This window comes from Erithacus rubecula (genome assembly GCF_903797595.1).
Source record: "Erithacus rubecula genome assembly, chromosome: 18".
NCBI lineage: Eukaryota > Metazoa > Chordata > Aves > Passeriformes > Muscicapidae > Erithacus > Erithacus rubecula.
The window spans coordinates 5,865,049-5,879,281 of record NC_136670.1 but is presented as its reverse complement, the minus strand read 5'-3'; the positions used below and the strand labels follow the sequence as shown (position 1 = coordinate 5,879,281).

Here is a 14,233-nt window from a genome sequence, read left to right as displayed (position 1 = left end):
AGTGGGAAGTAAAACGAGTTGCTGTAGTTTGTTGTTTAGGTCATAGCCCTTAATGGAGACTGAAATAATGTAACCTGAAATCGACTTCATATCAGAGTACTCAGACTTGTAAATTCAACATCCTGGACTATCTTGGAGGCCCCTTGCCTGCTGTAGATTTAATCTGCTGAGACATTGACTGAAAGTTTTGCAGATGAACTAACTAACTAAAAGAACTTCATCCTGGGTCTGTGATTATTGGGTTTGTTCATTGCTGCTGCATGGTTAAGGTCAGGCTGCAATATGCATTTCTGCTTTGGGAGAAGGGGGAGAGGAATTGAAGGTGTGATGCTGGAAAAATATTCCCTGACCATACTGAATTCTTCAGAAAACCTGTTTGAGCCTTGTTATGCCTTGAGATCTGTTTTCAGGGCTGGATGTGTTCTTGGCACAGCATCTCCCTTAAAGAAAGAACACTGCTGCTGAAACAAGATCTATTTGAAATGCTTCTGAAATCTTCTTCCAGCTCATCTGTCAGTGCAAATGTTTGTAAAGGGTAATGTAGCTTAAAAAGACAAGCTTGTCCAGGTTTTTCTCATCTGTAGCAAAAAGGGCTCCTGTTGGAGACTCTGCATGGAGGGTCTGTCATAGCTGCTCTGTATTCCTCTTGGGGGATGGAGTCTGGAGCAGCTGGAAAAGCCAAGGGTGAAGCCTCCATCAGTCTGTGAACACTTTCCAGTGGGCAGGGTCTCATCTGGGCAAATGCTTGAAATGATGAACTGTGAGAGGAGCAAAGTTATCTCAGCCCTGACTGCTGGACCTGCTGCATCTGACCCTGTGCAGCCTCTTCTTGTGTTACTTCAAAACCTGCAGAAACACCAAGTGTCCCAGGCCAGGCTGGACAGGGCTTGGAGCAGATGGGACAGTGGGAGGTGTCCCTGCCATGGCAGGGGGCACTGGGTGATCTTTAAGGTCCCTTCCAACCCAAACCATTTTATCATCCATAATTAAAGCTTTGACCTTCAGGAAAAGAGAGAAAGAGCACCTTAATACATATAGCCTGATACAGTCTGAAAGGAATATTATTCAGAAATGAAGTCTTTAATTCCTTCTTTTGTGTCCTGCCATCATGCAGGATCATTATAAATGGTTACCCAAGTAATAGTGAGCAGCTGGGGAAACCTTTCCTAGTGAATTGTGCAGGTTAATTTGAGATGGATTTTGTGGAGATGGTTCACTTGGGGACTGTCTCAAAAAATATTTGCCTCTTAAATATTAAACATATGCCCCTGGTTTTAAAGACAACTGCCTGAACATGCAGCTGTTAATTTTTCCAGAATGCCATGGAAATCTCTGTAATTCAGTCTTTCCTCAGAAAGCTTGTAGTTCTCTCTCCTGTCTTTTTTTGCCTTCAAGTTGCAGCTGTTTCCTTCTTTCCCTGAGTAAAACAGGGAAGGCAGAGCAGCACTGGGCCAAGGTTTTGCAATAATCTTAATTTTTTGGGTAGACAATTTGGGGTCTTCCAGCAAACAAACCCCTTTCAGCAGCTCTCCTGGACCTGGAACTAAGATAGGAGACTAAGATACAAAAATGTGTGTTGAATTAAGTTTAATACTCCTAAGATAAATAGGCCCAAGTTATTTAAAGCTATAGTGGCTACTTGCCATGGATGATGTAGTCTTAAGCCTTTGAAACTGAAACTGTGTGTTTTAAGCCTTGCAGATTTGAGTGTGTGAAGTCTTCAGATGTGTTAATGATGCTTCTTACTGCACATCATTAATAAAGGCTGTATTCAAGTACTGATTTAGTGTTAATTAATTGGTTACCACTTCAGTTACATTTACATTTGTGTTTCATACTGAAAGCTGTTGTATCAATGAATCACTCTGAGTTCAGGTATTCTTACTTCTTCACTTGTTCTGCTTTATTCAGGATAAGTGATCCTGAATTAAGAAATTAATTGTTAATCCTTCAGCAAGTAGAGCCCTTAGGAGCAAGGGAGAGAGGGGTGAAGGGTACCTGGAATTGGAAGGAAGCTCCTTTATGGACATATGTCCCCTTACTAGAAGAACTTAGTTAAACTTTCAGATTTGTAAGAACAATTTTTGATTTTGTTTGATTTAAAGGAATAAAATCATTTTCTGACAGATTGTTCTTCTTAAAAAAAAACCCACATTGGTCAGCTCTGTACTTTATGGCTGAGTTGTGCAGCTAGCCAGATCCTCATGGCCTAATGACATGATTTATTTTAGCATGTTCAGAGGTATTATTGTACTCTTACTTAAGAAAATTAAATCATAATCACTTAGGGAAGGAAAAAAACCCTGCTGTTTTTATTTAATCAAACCTCTGGCAAGCAAGTGCTTTTTAAAAGCAAACAGTGCTTCTTTTTTTGCACTTTGTTTTTTTTTTTTTTTTTTCTGCTTGCTTGTCCAGACAGGCTGACCTTTTAGCTTGGTTTGTAATTCAGTTACTGAAAAAAAAGAATAGCAGTGAGATAACTTGTCTTTGTGGTTACAGGATTAGTCAGCCACTTTCTAGTTCCTAAAGGATTTCAAGGTTTGGACTTCTTGAAGTTCAGTGCTGCAGAATAAGACTGACACAATTTGTCATTCCCTTTGTTTAGATTAAGTGTGTACAGTACTTGGGATGATTTTGGACATGAATGGGGCTATTCATACTCATAATTGACAGTAAGGCTAAAAAAGGAAATTGAATCTTGGAGCTTAGAAGATTAAAATGAATTGCTCTTTTTTAAAAAAGCTTTATTTTTTTAATGACCACTCAGCACTCATATCATGAGTCCACCTTTGGATGGGTTTTCTCCCTTAATACTTCAGGACAGTGCTGAGGGTGGTAACAGCTTGCAGAGGTTCTGTGGTTGTGCTGTGACACCAGAACTTCCCTGAGCCTGTAAGGATCACAGCAGGGTTTGGTGAAGTGCAGCCCAGGTGATCCAGGCTGTGGTGTCCCCACAGCTCTGTCTGGGTGGCCAGGGGGAATGGGATGTGCTATAATCCTCTGAAATCAGGACTTTCCTGATACCTTGCCAACAGCAAAGCTGCTCTCTGCTTCCTAAAGGCTTTTGAGGAATAGGGGAAAACTTCCCGAGTGTGGGGAGGGTGGGAAGGCAGAGGAGCCTCTGAGCTGCTGAGGAACAGTTTTGTGTGCTGAGTGTGCATCTCCCAGAGCAGCCACAGGCATGGGCTGCTCAGGGTGGATTGGGAAAGGTCCTTGTGACCCAGCAGCATCAAACATTATGGGTGCACACACACATAGCCTGAAATAAGATCCAGTGGAGTGGCAAAGCTGTGGCAGTTCTTGCTGGGGAGGAGCAGTGGCCTCAGCAGCCCTGGTGAGATCCAGCAGTGCTGAGAGAGGGGCAGCTGCTCCAGCTGTGCCTGGGGATGTGGGAGAAGCCTTGCTGAGGCACAGGGCCAGGCTGGAGAGAGGGGGCTTGGCAGCTGTCACTCCTGCACAGGAGCTTCCACTTCACACATGATCTTCCCATGTGTCTGGCAGGGAGAAGATGGCACACAGAGCCCCCAGAAATTCTGTAGGGATAGCACAGATCCCATGGTCTGGTGTTGTCAACCTTTATTTTAATCAACTGAGCAGAGCTAAGTGGAAAATTAACTGGAGTCTGTACTGGCATCATAACAATAAGGTGCTTCACTTTCAGGAGCTCCCCATCTGTGCAAGTGAGGTAGAACCATCCCAAACACTTCACTTGAGAGGCCCTGTGTCTCCTCTGATATAACTCTCTGCTAAGATGCACTTTTCCAGTTCAGCTGGGGGTCAAAATCTGAGTGGTAGTGTCCATCTTTTCTTCCACAAAAGTGTTGCTGTGATTGCACTTAAATATTTACCTGGCTAAAGCTGACTTGACCCCTGTGTCATCTGATTGAAAGTGTTGTTTCTTTGTGGAAAGCCTTCTGCTGTTCAGGTGAGGTGGGGCTGAGTCTCCAGATGTGCACTGATCACAGCTCCTCTTCTCTTTCTTTGGGCAATTATAGCTGCAGTGCTGTTTTGGCTGCTGCTGGATGCTGCAGCCCATGATGTGTTTTGCCAGCACATTGCCTAAATAATTAAGGTGTGTTAAAAGCAGAAGCTTGTGCTGCTGAGACTTATTTTTCAAATCTTTTGAAAGATTAATATCTGTATTTTTAATCTTGCATGAAATCCCACAATGAGTGCATTTCATCCACTGCTTTCATAACAGTGAGAAGCTTCACTGACATGCTGATGCTAAAAGGGAGGAAAATCAAGATAATTAGTGCTTGTGTAGGCACAAGGGCTTGTTCTGATTTACTGCAGCCCCTCTTTAGTGTGGCTGCTTGACAGATCTGTGAAGTTGTAGGAATCTGATGGATGAGGAAAAATGGTCAGAAAGTGCCAGTAGGTCCTTATGTCCTTTGCATTTGTCAACTTAAAGTGAATAAATAGTTAATGCCTGCTCATACATTACATCAAGGCTTCCTTGTGCTGGAAACGTAAACGAGAATAAGGCACTTAATTTTTAGAGCAGTGATTGAAAGCATGCCAAGTGGTATTGAGGCAGCATTTCAGGAAAAATGCCATGGGAAAAATGGCATGCTATTCCAGCACCAATTTATATCACCATCTTCAAGATCTAAAGTCTGGAGCACTGCTTAGCATGAGAAATTACCTTCTACATTTAATTTTGGCCAGAGAAATTGAGGACTTTTTTTTTCTGGTTTTAAGAAAAAGTGTGTAGTACTTTTGAGTAATCTGTGTCCTCGGAGTATATTTGATATGAGCATTTAATGGATACCTTGTTTAACCAGTATTTCAAGTTACAGAGCTCACATTCATGGATCCCTGAGTTCTGACACCCCTCCCTGGCTCGTGGTCTCTGCAGCAACCCATGGGACAGCTCCTCCCAAAATTAAAACTCTGTTCATGGAGGTGATAGAAGAAAAGCTCAGGACTCAAACTGATCTGCAGGGCTGTGCAGAAGGAAGTGTGAGTGTGCCCTTGGTTTTATCAGCAGGGAGGCATCTTGATAGCCTTGGTGATAGCCAAGGTCGAGTGAAGCAAGAGTTTAATTATTCTCTTCTGTGAAGAACCTCCCTTCCTCTAAAGGACACCTGAACATTTAATTGAATTTGTTGGAATTGTTTTATACTTGTCCCTGATATGTAGCCACTTCTGCTGTTGAGTGTGATCACCAGCAGCCTCCCCAAGGGACTCCCACCCAATTGTAGTCCCAGTTGGTTCTGGTTTTGGTTTTCCAAAGTAGACTGTTGCTACTCTATTACTGTGGTAATACTTTTTCATTATCCCTAACACCAAATTCCCATTTGGCATTTAATGTTTAGCATGGCTTGGGTAACTTGATTTGGGTAAAACCCCTTCTCAAGCCACATTTAAAGTTTGCCTGTCTAAATACACACTCAAAAAAAAAATGATGGGTTGTGCTCCCTGCTGATGGGATTGATGAGTTTTATGGGGGGCTTTGAGCACTGGGTATGCAGTCAGAGCTGGTAGATTGCAGCATAAAACTAGGCTTTAAAGGAAGCTATAACAATAAAAGCTATGCTAAATAGACAATTAATTTGTTTTTCCTTAGCTCCCATCTAGCTTGTATCTTTCCTACTAAGAATTTATTTCCCTGTGTAGCGTGGGAAGCTGCAATTTTATTACTTCTGTATTTTAGTCTTCAAACTCCCACTGCCCCTTATGAAGTGATAATTGCCAAAGCCAGTTTTTCTAAAGGCTATATAAAACTTAAAAGTTTGACATCAAGTTATGTTGAGCAGTAAATGCCACCTGGAGTATCTGGGTGAAAGGCAGGCAGAGTGACTGCTGCAGCTGGGTGTTTTCTTTCTAAAAAGCCACAAGCTCTTGGTAACAGAGGGAGGAAATTCAGAAAACACCCTGAGCCTGTGGAAGACAACTCAAGTTCAAACTCACAGAAATTATGGTAGAAGGATATGTCTAGAAGGTTAAGGAAGAAGAGAACAAATTCCTCATTTTATTTGTAGGATTGGTTGTAGTACCAAGACTTGAAAATACTCTCCTTCTGAAAAACTGTTCAAAAGCTTTCACCCTAAGGAAAGTAACTTAATCTCACCAGTGTCATACATATTCCAGTTTTGTTCCAGAAGTCAGGGTCCATCTGCACTTTTGAAAAGTGATGGTAGAAAAAGAGCATCCCCACCCAGGGGATGGAGGTTCTGTTTGGCACAACCCCAGGGCTTCAAAGACAGTGTTTAAAAGCAAAGCCCAGATAGCTTGAAACGTTGCAGACATGTGAAGAAAAGGCTTTGTGCTAAATGCAGGGATCAAATTCAGTGTCAGCAGTAAAAAGAAAATTTCAGGAGGAACATATTTTCCACTTGCCCCAAGATAATATTTTTTGATTCGTGTGCAGTCAGCGAGCTAGAGCTTGGCCAAAACTCTTTGTTGGGGGAGAAATGTGTGAAAGCTGCTGGGAAACAGCTCCTTTCTGTTTGATGCTTGTAATTCACACAGCAAGGAGGTTTGGCTGGCAGTGGTTTTGCTAGAGGAGCAGATGAGAGTGGTGGCTGGGGGTTCCTGGACAGCTGTATTTGTGTCAGTAGTGCAGGGCTGACCTTGTGCTGCTGTTCAGGGACCAGAGAATGTGCCAATCCCAAACTGGTTTGGGGTGATCTCAGACCTTGCTGTAGGCAAACCAGCACGGGTGCTCCTCAGTGTCAGAACTCTGGGTGCTAAGTGGACTCTGATAAATTATTTACATCAGCTTCTAATTTAAAAAATTCTCACCATCTGGGGGTTTTATTTGGTTTTTGTGGGGACAGGGCAGAGGCTGAGTTAATTCTCTAGGCTTTGTGTTTTACAACAGATTATTTTTTGTTTTATGTGAAACAAATCTGGCATAGTCTGTTTAAAAATACTGTGGCAAGGTTTTGGGCTGTGTCCTGCTGAGGACAGAACAGCAGAGGTATAAAGTTCAGACCATGGTGCCCTTGAATACCAAACCTGTGGCTGTGTCTGTAGAGAGCTTATATTTATTCTCCTTTTGCTGCTTAGGTTCATTTACATTCAGAAGGATATCATGTTGCTGTGACACTTTACCTGACTATAAGAAATGCAAGTGGGTTTCTTTTCCCCCTGTTTTTAAAATGCTGATTTGAAAGAACTGAAACTCAGGAGCAGTTTGCTGAGTTGAACATTATTCAGTGGGGTAGTTGTCTGCAGATCTGTCAGAATGCTGACAAAGGAATGCTGTGAATAGCTTACAAATCTTCTCCTTGAGGAAGAAATTGTATTTCAAATTATCTGTTCCTGATTTGTCCATCACTGCTGCATAGGCATGGAAAGGCTGTAGGTTATGTCCTTCCAAAGGATATAATTATGTATGTCCTTCTGAATTATACAGTAGAAATCATCAGCATATTAAAACAAGTTGTTGCTGTCAGTGGTGTCTGAAGAAAACAAACAACATCCAGTGGCTGTGGGTGAGAGGCTTTCACATGAATGCTTCCACCTCTGTTTGTCTTCATTTGGGCATTTTTACAGAGTTTAAGACTGTTCTCAAAACCTCAAGTAAAAATACAACTGTTAATCAGATGGTTGAAAACTAGCTTCCAACATACAGGCTTGCTGGAAGAGTTTCACTGTGCTGCCTCCTCACCATTTTGATAAATTTGTTTGGCCAACCTTAGTACAAGTATTTTTTATCTGGCTTTACATTTGAAATGAGATTCCTTCCTTCAAAAGTTTGTTTTAGGTATTTGATCAGCATGGACAAAAATAGATAGCTTCTACAGAGACAGTTAGACTTCTTAGAGCAGAGGGATTGCTGAGAAGTGAGGAGAGGAATGGGACTGAGCCCGTGGCTAAAACCAGCTCTAATTGCAGCTGCTCAGCACTGAGACTTTACCCTGGGTACCTGTCTGTCATGAGATGCTGTCCTTGTCCTTCTTGTCTTATTTTGCTCCTGGCATTTCTCTCAGAGAACAATGTCAGTGTCCCAAGAGTGCAGAAACAGATATACTGGAGTCTAAAAGTTCATTTCTGGGAGAAAGCCTGTCTGTGGCATTGCCTTACAGTGAAATGCCAGACAGCAAAGTGAAATGGAGGCCATCACATTTGGAACAGTTTGTTGGGTTTTTTTGCCTTCTAAAGATGTGGGTGGAAGGACAGTCTGAGTAACTGCCCAGGCCAGGTCCCTGGCACAGAGGGAGCAGGGGGCTGGGTGTCCCCTGCTCTGCGTGGCTCTCGTGGCTCTCATTGCCCACTGGCACCTGTCAGCCTCCCATCAGCTCTGGGCTGAGCACTCACCTCCTGCACCTTCCACCAGTGCAGCCCTTTGGCTTCTCCAGCTCTTGCAGGAGTGTGGCATTCACAGACAGTGTGCCATTGTTCCAGATAAACCTCTGTGAGGTGTTCATCCTTGCTGGCACAGCACTGCACACAGCATGTCCTGTGCTCCCTGTGCTGGGCCACATGGACTTGCCTCCCTCCCTTCTGCCACCATCCCTGTTGTGTTTAACCCCTGATCAGGCTCTGTGAGCACTTTGCTCTGCCTCATGCAGGTAACCCACCTCCCAGATGGTTCATATTATATAAATCTGTGGGCTTTGCCCACTGCACACTTAGCTGTGCTCCAGCATCTTCCACACTGTTTAGCCATCTGTCCTGACAAACACAGTCCTGGGAGTTGTCAGAGCTGTTGTGTCCCTTGGCAAGCAGCTCTGACACTTTGCAGGAAGGCTTTGTGTTGTCCACAGAGGATGTCCTGTGATGCTCCATCCTGTCCAAGGACAGCAGTGTTTTCTTACTCTCCACTATTTCCTAGAGACCCCATCACTGTACATCTGCTCTCCAGCTCAGGCACTTTGTTTCTGGCTCTAAGCAGCACCCAAGCACTTCAGGAGGACAGCAGAGAAGGCTCAAAGGGCATCCCTGGAAGATTGCAGCCCTAGGGCAATTTCTCACATCTAATAGTTGGCTTAAGCATTGAGCAAGGTGTCTTAGATGTGTTTCAATACTCTCTTTAAGCAGTCCAGCATTGTGGCTGCTTAGTATATGTATTCAGTGCTTGTATTAATATTTTCTTCTGTTTTGCATTTTTATTTGACTTTTCAATTCCCTGGACTGTGAGGAAGTGGAATGTTGAATAATTACCTGCTCCTTAATAAATTAGTGTGAAAAGGCAACTGGTGCCATGCATCAACTTAAACTGCTGCCTGTTAAAGTTGCATTAATGTGTATAAATAATATATATCTTTGTGGAGGAAGTGCTTTGTCTTTCTAATGAACAGTTGCCTGATTGGAAAGGCTGAAAGACTGTATACCCTGGGCAGAAAGGTTGTTTTATATGTGCCTGGATTATTAAAATGAATTTGTGATCTTGAAACAGAAACTGGGAAAGATCTTGTTTAGCAGCATTTTCTAAAGAACTTCAAAAGACATTGTAAGAAATTAGGTAGCAGGTGACTTTGTGATTTAGGGACTGGTATCTCTTCCACCTCAGGAAAAGGCATCAAGAGTTCCATGTCTTAGTTTTAAGGAGTGATACAAACTGCCATTAAACTTTCATTTGTTGTCTTATAGTAGGCAGCAAACATTTCACTCCATATTTCAGTTCAGAAATGACTTGAAGAAAAACCATGACAGCTGACTAATTAACAGCTAAGCTAGGACAGCCCCCCTTGCATGAAAATAAAGATAAGTCACTTAATTATGACATTTGTTGAAAGCAAAAAAAAAAAAAAAAAAAAAACCCCAAAATTTGACAGTTCTTTGTGCACAAGAAAAAACCCTAATTATTTTGCATATTCTTAGCATCCTCAGCAGGTGCTTACTGATAGCAGGTGCTGCACAGTCATTTCTCTCCTGCTGGAGTGCCTGTAGAACAGTCTCTTCTGTGGTCACTTGGTCTTAAATGGGGAGAGGACTGGTGCTTAAGTAAACATTTGAAATACTTCCAGTGTCCATATTTTTAACATTATACTAAAATCCTGTCTGTTCCACCTGTTATAATATTATAACATTACATAAAGACTGTAGCTGTGGACAATCTAGAATGTCTAAACAACACTTGGCATCTGTAATCACAGAGCAGAACTTTGCTGTGCCAGCTCTGAGCAAATTGGCACAGACAAGACAGCCAGGTAAACAAAGGTCAGGCAGAGGGAGAATTCAGGGAGAGGGAGCTTGTCCAGATGAGCCTGACATCTTCACATGTACAGGAAAATACAAATTGTGCTTGCATATTTTATCAGTGCAAGGCTGACCCAAGGTGACCTGGTGTGTGTTTGTGCACTGGAATTTCTGGTGTGGCAGAGTCTGGATTCCTCACCAATTCTGAGATACAGCCTGATTGTACATAATTGCCTTTATTTTTTCAGATGCAGCTTTTATCAATTGTAAGATTTTCTTCCTGTTCCCTATGTCTCCTTTTGTCATTTAGCATAAGGAGGTTTAGTTGCAAGGAAAAGGGAGGAGAAGAGAACTTTGCTTTCCTTCAATCTCGGTGCAGCATTTCTGTCCTAATGCTGCAAAATGAAGCATTAGAAAAGCAACTCCATGGGGGAAACACTTCACTGGTTGGTTGTGTGCTCACATTGCCAGTAACCAGAGCATGTAATGCACCTGTGAAACGAGCAGAAGCAGCATCCTGAGGCTCACTCCACTCTCCCTGAGCCCCGTGTGCCGTTCCCTGCTGGAAGCTGCGCCGTGGCCGTGCAGGAGCAGCAGGCTCCCTGCTGGGTGTGGCTGCACTGATGCCAGTGTCTGTTCCTCTTTTATCTCCCTGCTAGCTGAAGACTTGGAGCGTGGATGAGCTGCAGAAGAGGCTGTCTGCCCTGGACCCCATGATGGAGCAGGAGATCGAGGAGATCCACCAGAAGTACCAGTCCAAGCGTCAGCCCATCCTCGACGCCATCGAGGCCAAGAAGCGGCGGCAGCAGAACTTCTGAGCTGCAGCCTCCTTCACCCTCAAACAACCAGCCCCTTGCTCCTATGACTGCTGAACAGATTGATTTCTATTGAAATATGCTAGCAAAATAGAGGGCAATACTTCTGCTCGTTTATTTTTCCATAGCACCTTTGTGAACTCAGGTTCCCGACTGTATGTTTTAATGTTAGACACATATTTAAAACATCATTCCAAAAGAGTTCTGTTACTGTTTTTAGGAGGATTGTTTTTAAACCAGAGGAACCAGATAGAAATAGGATAACGAAAGTTGGCTCGCTCTCTTTTCAACTGAACTTTGAGGAGTCTATTTTGGTTTAAGTTAATGCAGATTGTTGTCTGTAACAGCTGATTCTTTTGTGGGTATTTTGTTTTTGTTTTCCTCTGTGAATACATAGACTCAATTTCAAGCTGTTAACTGTTTCTACTGTTAAGGTACTGATAAGTTTTAGGTCACTGAAGAGAGCAGGTGAGAACATGTACAAACTGTTCCAGCCTTTTGAAAGAAACTTAAATCTCAGTTTTTAAAAAGCCTGTAATAAGCCCCATGCCTTACACTGTGTGCTTAAAACAAGTGTGATTTCTTCAAGACCTCAGTTTTGTCCTCGTTTTGTGTACTTCATGAATTTGTATGAGTAGATAAAGCATGTTGTGCCTCCATAAGAAATTACATTCTGTAATTTAAAATCCACACCCACTTAAAACCAAAAGCCAGTCAGTGATCTGATACCCCTTTGTCTGTCTGTTTGGAAATGTTCTTCAGGGAGACCCTGCTGAGAATGGAGTGCTGGGAAAAGGAAACAGTGTTTGAATGGGTGGAAGTTGTGTGAACCTCTCTCAGGAATTAGGTACTTCAGCTGTGTCTAAGAGGACTTAAAAATCTCCACAGCTTGTGAAATATTTTATAGGCTTCATTTCAAATTTACATCTTTGGATGTTTGAATAAAACTTGATTTCATAATCCTTCACATTTCTGCAAGGTTTAGCACATCAGGAGAGTCAAACTGAAAGTAAAGACTGTTGAAATAACAAAGATGTGCATTTATGGTGGTGAAGCAAAGGCAGAGTTGATCTGGATGAGAAGACAATTACCAATGTCCTGCTGGAAGATGTTCAGTCTCTTCCAGTTCCTCTGGATGCTCTTGTGTTGTTTTTTTTTTTAATTTCCCTGCCATCCCTGCCCAGCATAGCTCAATCAGCCACAATGCCCCAAGCATGTACAATCACTGTAGGATGGTGCAATCAGCTGGCATCAGAGTGGAGAGTGAAACAAAGCCTGTGTGCAGGGCAGGGACTGAGCAATGCCTCTGCCCCATGGGCTCTGACAGCACAGCTCTGTAGTTTTAGGTGTTGCTAGCATATGATGGAATGTTTGGGCAGAGCAAATGTTTATACCAATATTTTTTTATTTTGCTCTGATAAGAGGGAAGTGTTTCCACGTCATGCTTCTGAGCTGGGCCTTGGTACATCACCTAGATGATTAAACAGCAGTGTCTCCTGAATCAAATGCTGCCACAGAGGTGATGTGTTTGTTTCATGTTTCTGTAGGGTCTTGTTTCCCCCCTGGAGCAGGCTCCTGGCTGCTGCTCACAGCTCTGCTCCACAGCTGTGAAAGGAACCAAGCCATTCTTACCCTCTGCAGGGCTCTGTGCACCAGCTTGTCTCAGTCTGACAATGCAGTGGGATCACAGCTGCCCCTAGGGAAAAGGGAGGCAGTGAGCAGTGTTTGTGGGGTGCTGCAGGAGGGGTACATCCTGGGACAGCCAGCAATGGCAGCCCCAGCTGCTGGGGGACATCAGGGCTCATACTGTGCTCATCTGCAGTCTGTGCAATGGGCTTTGCCCTGACCATGTCCTTATGATGAGCAGTTCCCATGAGCATCCATCAAAGAAACTCCTCCAACTTAGCAGGGAGTTCTCTGGTCAGTGTTGGATCCTGTGTCAGTCACTGGGGTGGATCTGGCCCAGCACCTCTGGTGTCACAGACCCAGGTCTGTGACATGGTAAGTTGTGCACTGCCTGTGTGGTGTGGGTCAAGCCTGTTCTGCTGGAAGGATTTTTTTTTTTCCTCTGCACTGTATAGATAACTCTAGAGATCAGAGGGCATTAGAAACCCCAACTTTTAGGTGAAACACCACGGGGTGGTGTCTATTTACAGAATATGCAACCTGTGACTGCTGTAACTGAATGTAAGCACTCTTGAAATACTCTGCTTTGCTGACGTGATTGTCTTAAAATATAGCAAACAAACCAAAATAACTCAAACTGGTCCAATGGCTTAACTGTCTTTGAACCTTTCTTAAATGCTTGCAGTGGGTGAGATTTAGTGATGTTTCTTGCACTTAGAACTGTAGTGCAGAAGAATTATTTTCTCCTTCACTGATTTTCAGTTTATTGGAGAAAATATTTCCCTTTTTGGTCTCTTTGTAAAATGTCCAGGAGCACAGTACCTGTTCATTCCTCAAAGTCCTCCAAGCTATGACCAAGGCTGGTACCATAAGGGAAGGCTGTTTTGACAAAATTTTAAGCAAAAAAAACTTGCTTGATTGTGAAGCTGCATTCATGTGCTCCTTGGGATCATTTGCATTTTGGAAAAGGTTCTGGACAAACCATTCTCTTTGCTTCTAAAACCCAGAAATACTGATGGTGTCAGTCAGGTGAGACTTACAAATGTGAAGTTTGTAGCTTTAACTTTTTTTGTAACAAAGAAATAAGCAACACTGGCATAAACTGCTGACTTGAAATGCTGTTTTGTAAGATCTGGCTGTTTGTATATAATAGTGTTGGGTCTTTAGTTTGTATATGTCTGAAACAGTAACTTTTGTTGCATTCCTCTCAGTTTGATACAGGAGATTTTGTTTGATCTTTCTGGAATATCTTGCCTTATTTGTTCAAAGGGGCAAATAAAGTGTCCCTACCTGAAAGCATCAGTGTGGTGACTCATATTTCTGCATGCCAATACTTTGGGGTGTTACTTTAGCAGGACAGGTTTTAACATGATGCACCTCTACTCAGCCAATGTTGTGCAGCATTGTGGAGAGTGCAAGCTTTCAGGAGCACAGGCAGTCAGCATGTCAGACACACATTTTATAATATTACTAATTCTGCAGCTCGGGGTTGAGCAGAGGGGCAATCCCAAGTGCTGGCAGCTCGGGGGGGTTCAGGAGGGGATGCTCAGGCAGTTCCAGCAGGGAGGAGCACAGGCAGCCCTGCCTGGAGCCCCAGTCGTGCAGGAGGGATGTTTGCCCCATAGTGTGCTTTGGCAGATGGGGATGCTGAGCTCTGCTGCAGGTCCTGGCTGTCTCTGCAGCAGCATCCCTGAGCC

At 43.2% G+C, this 14,233-nt stretch overlaps 1 protein-coding gene across 2 annotated transcripts in view; it reads left to right on the top strand.

The window, feature by feature from the left end:
• STK4 (serine/threonine kinase 4) overlaps positions 1-13,832 on the top strand; it is a 258,859-nt gene extending 245,027 nt beyond the window's left edge. For both annotated transcript variants that reach the window (XM_079321945.1, XM_079321946.1), the window contains one exon: positions 10,755-13,832. In XM_079321945.1, coding sequence (XP_079178071.1) covers positions 10,755-10,913 — 159 coding nt within the window. In that variant the 3' untranslated portion in view covers positions 10,914-13,832. The remainder of the gene's footprint in view (positions 1-10,754) is intronic.
• The last annotated feature ends 401 nt before the right edge of the window (positions 13,833-14,233 follow it).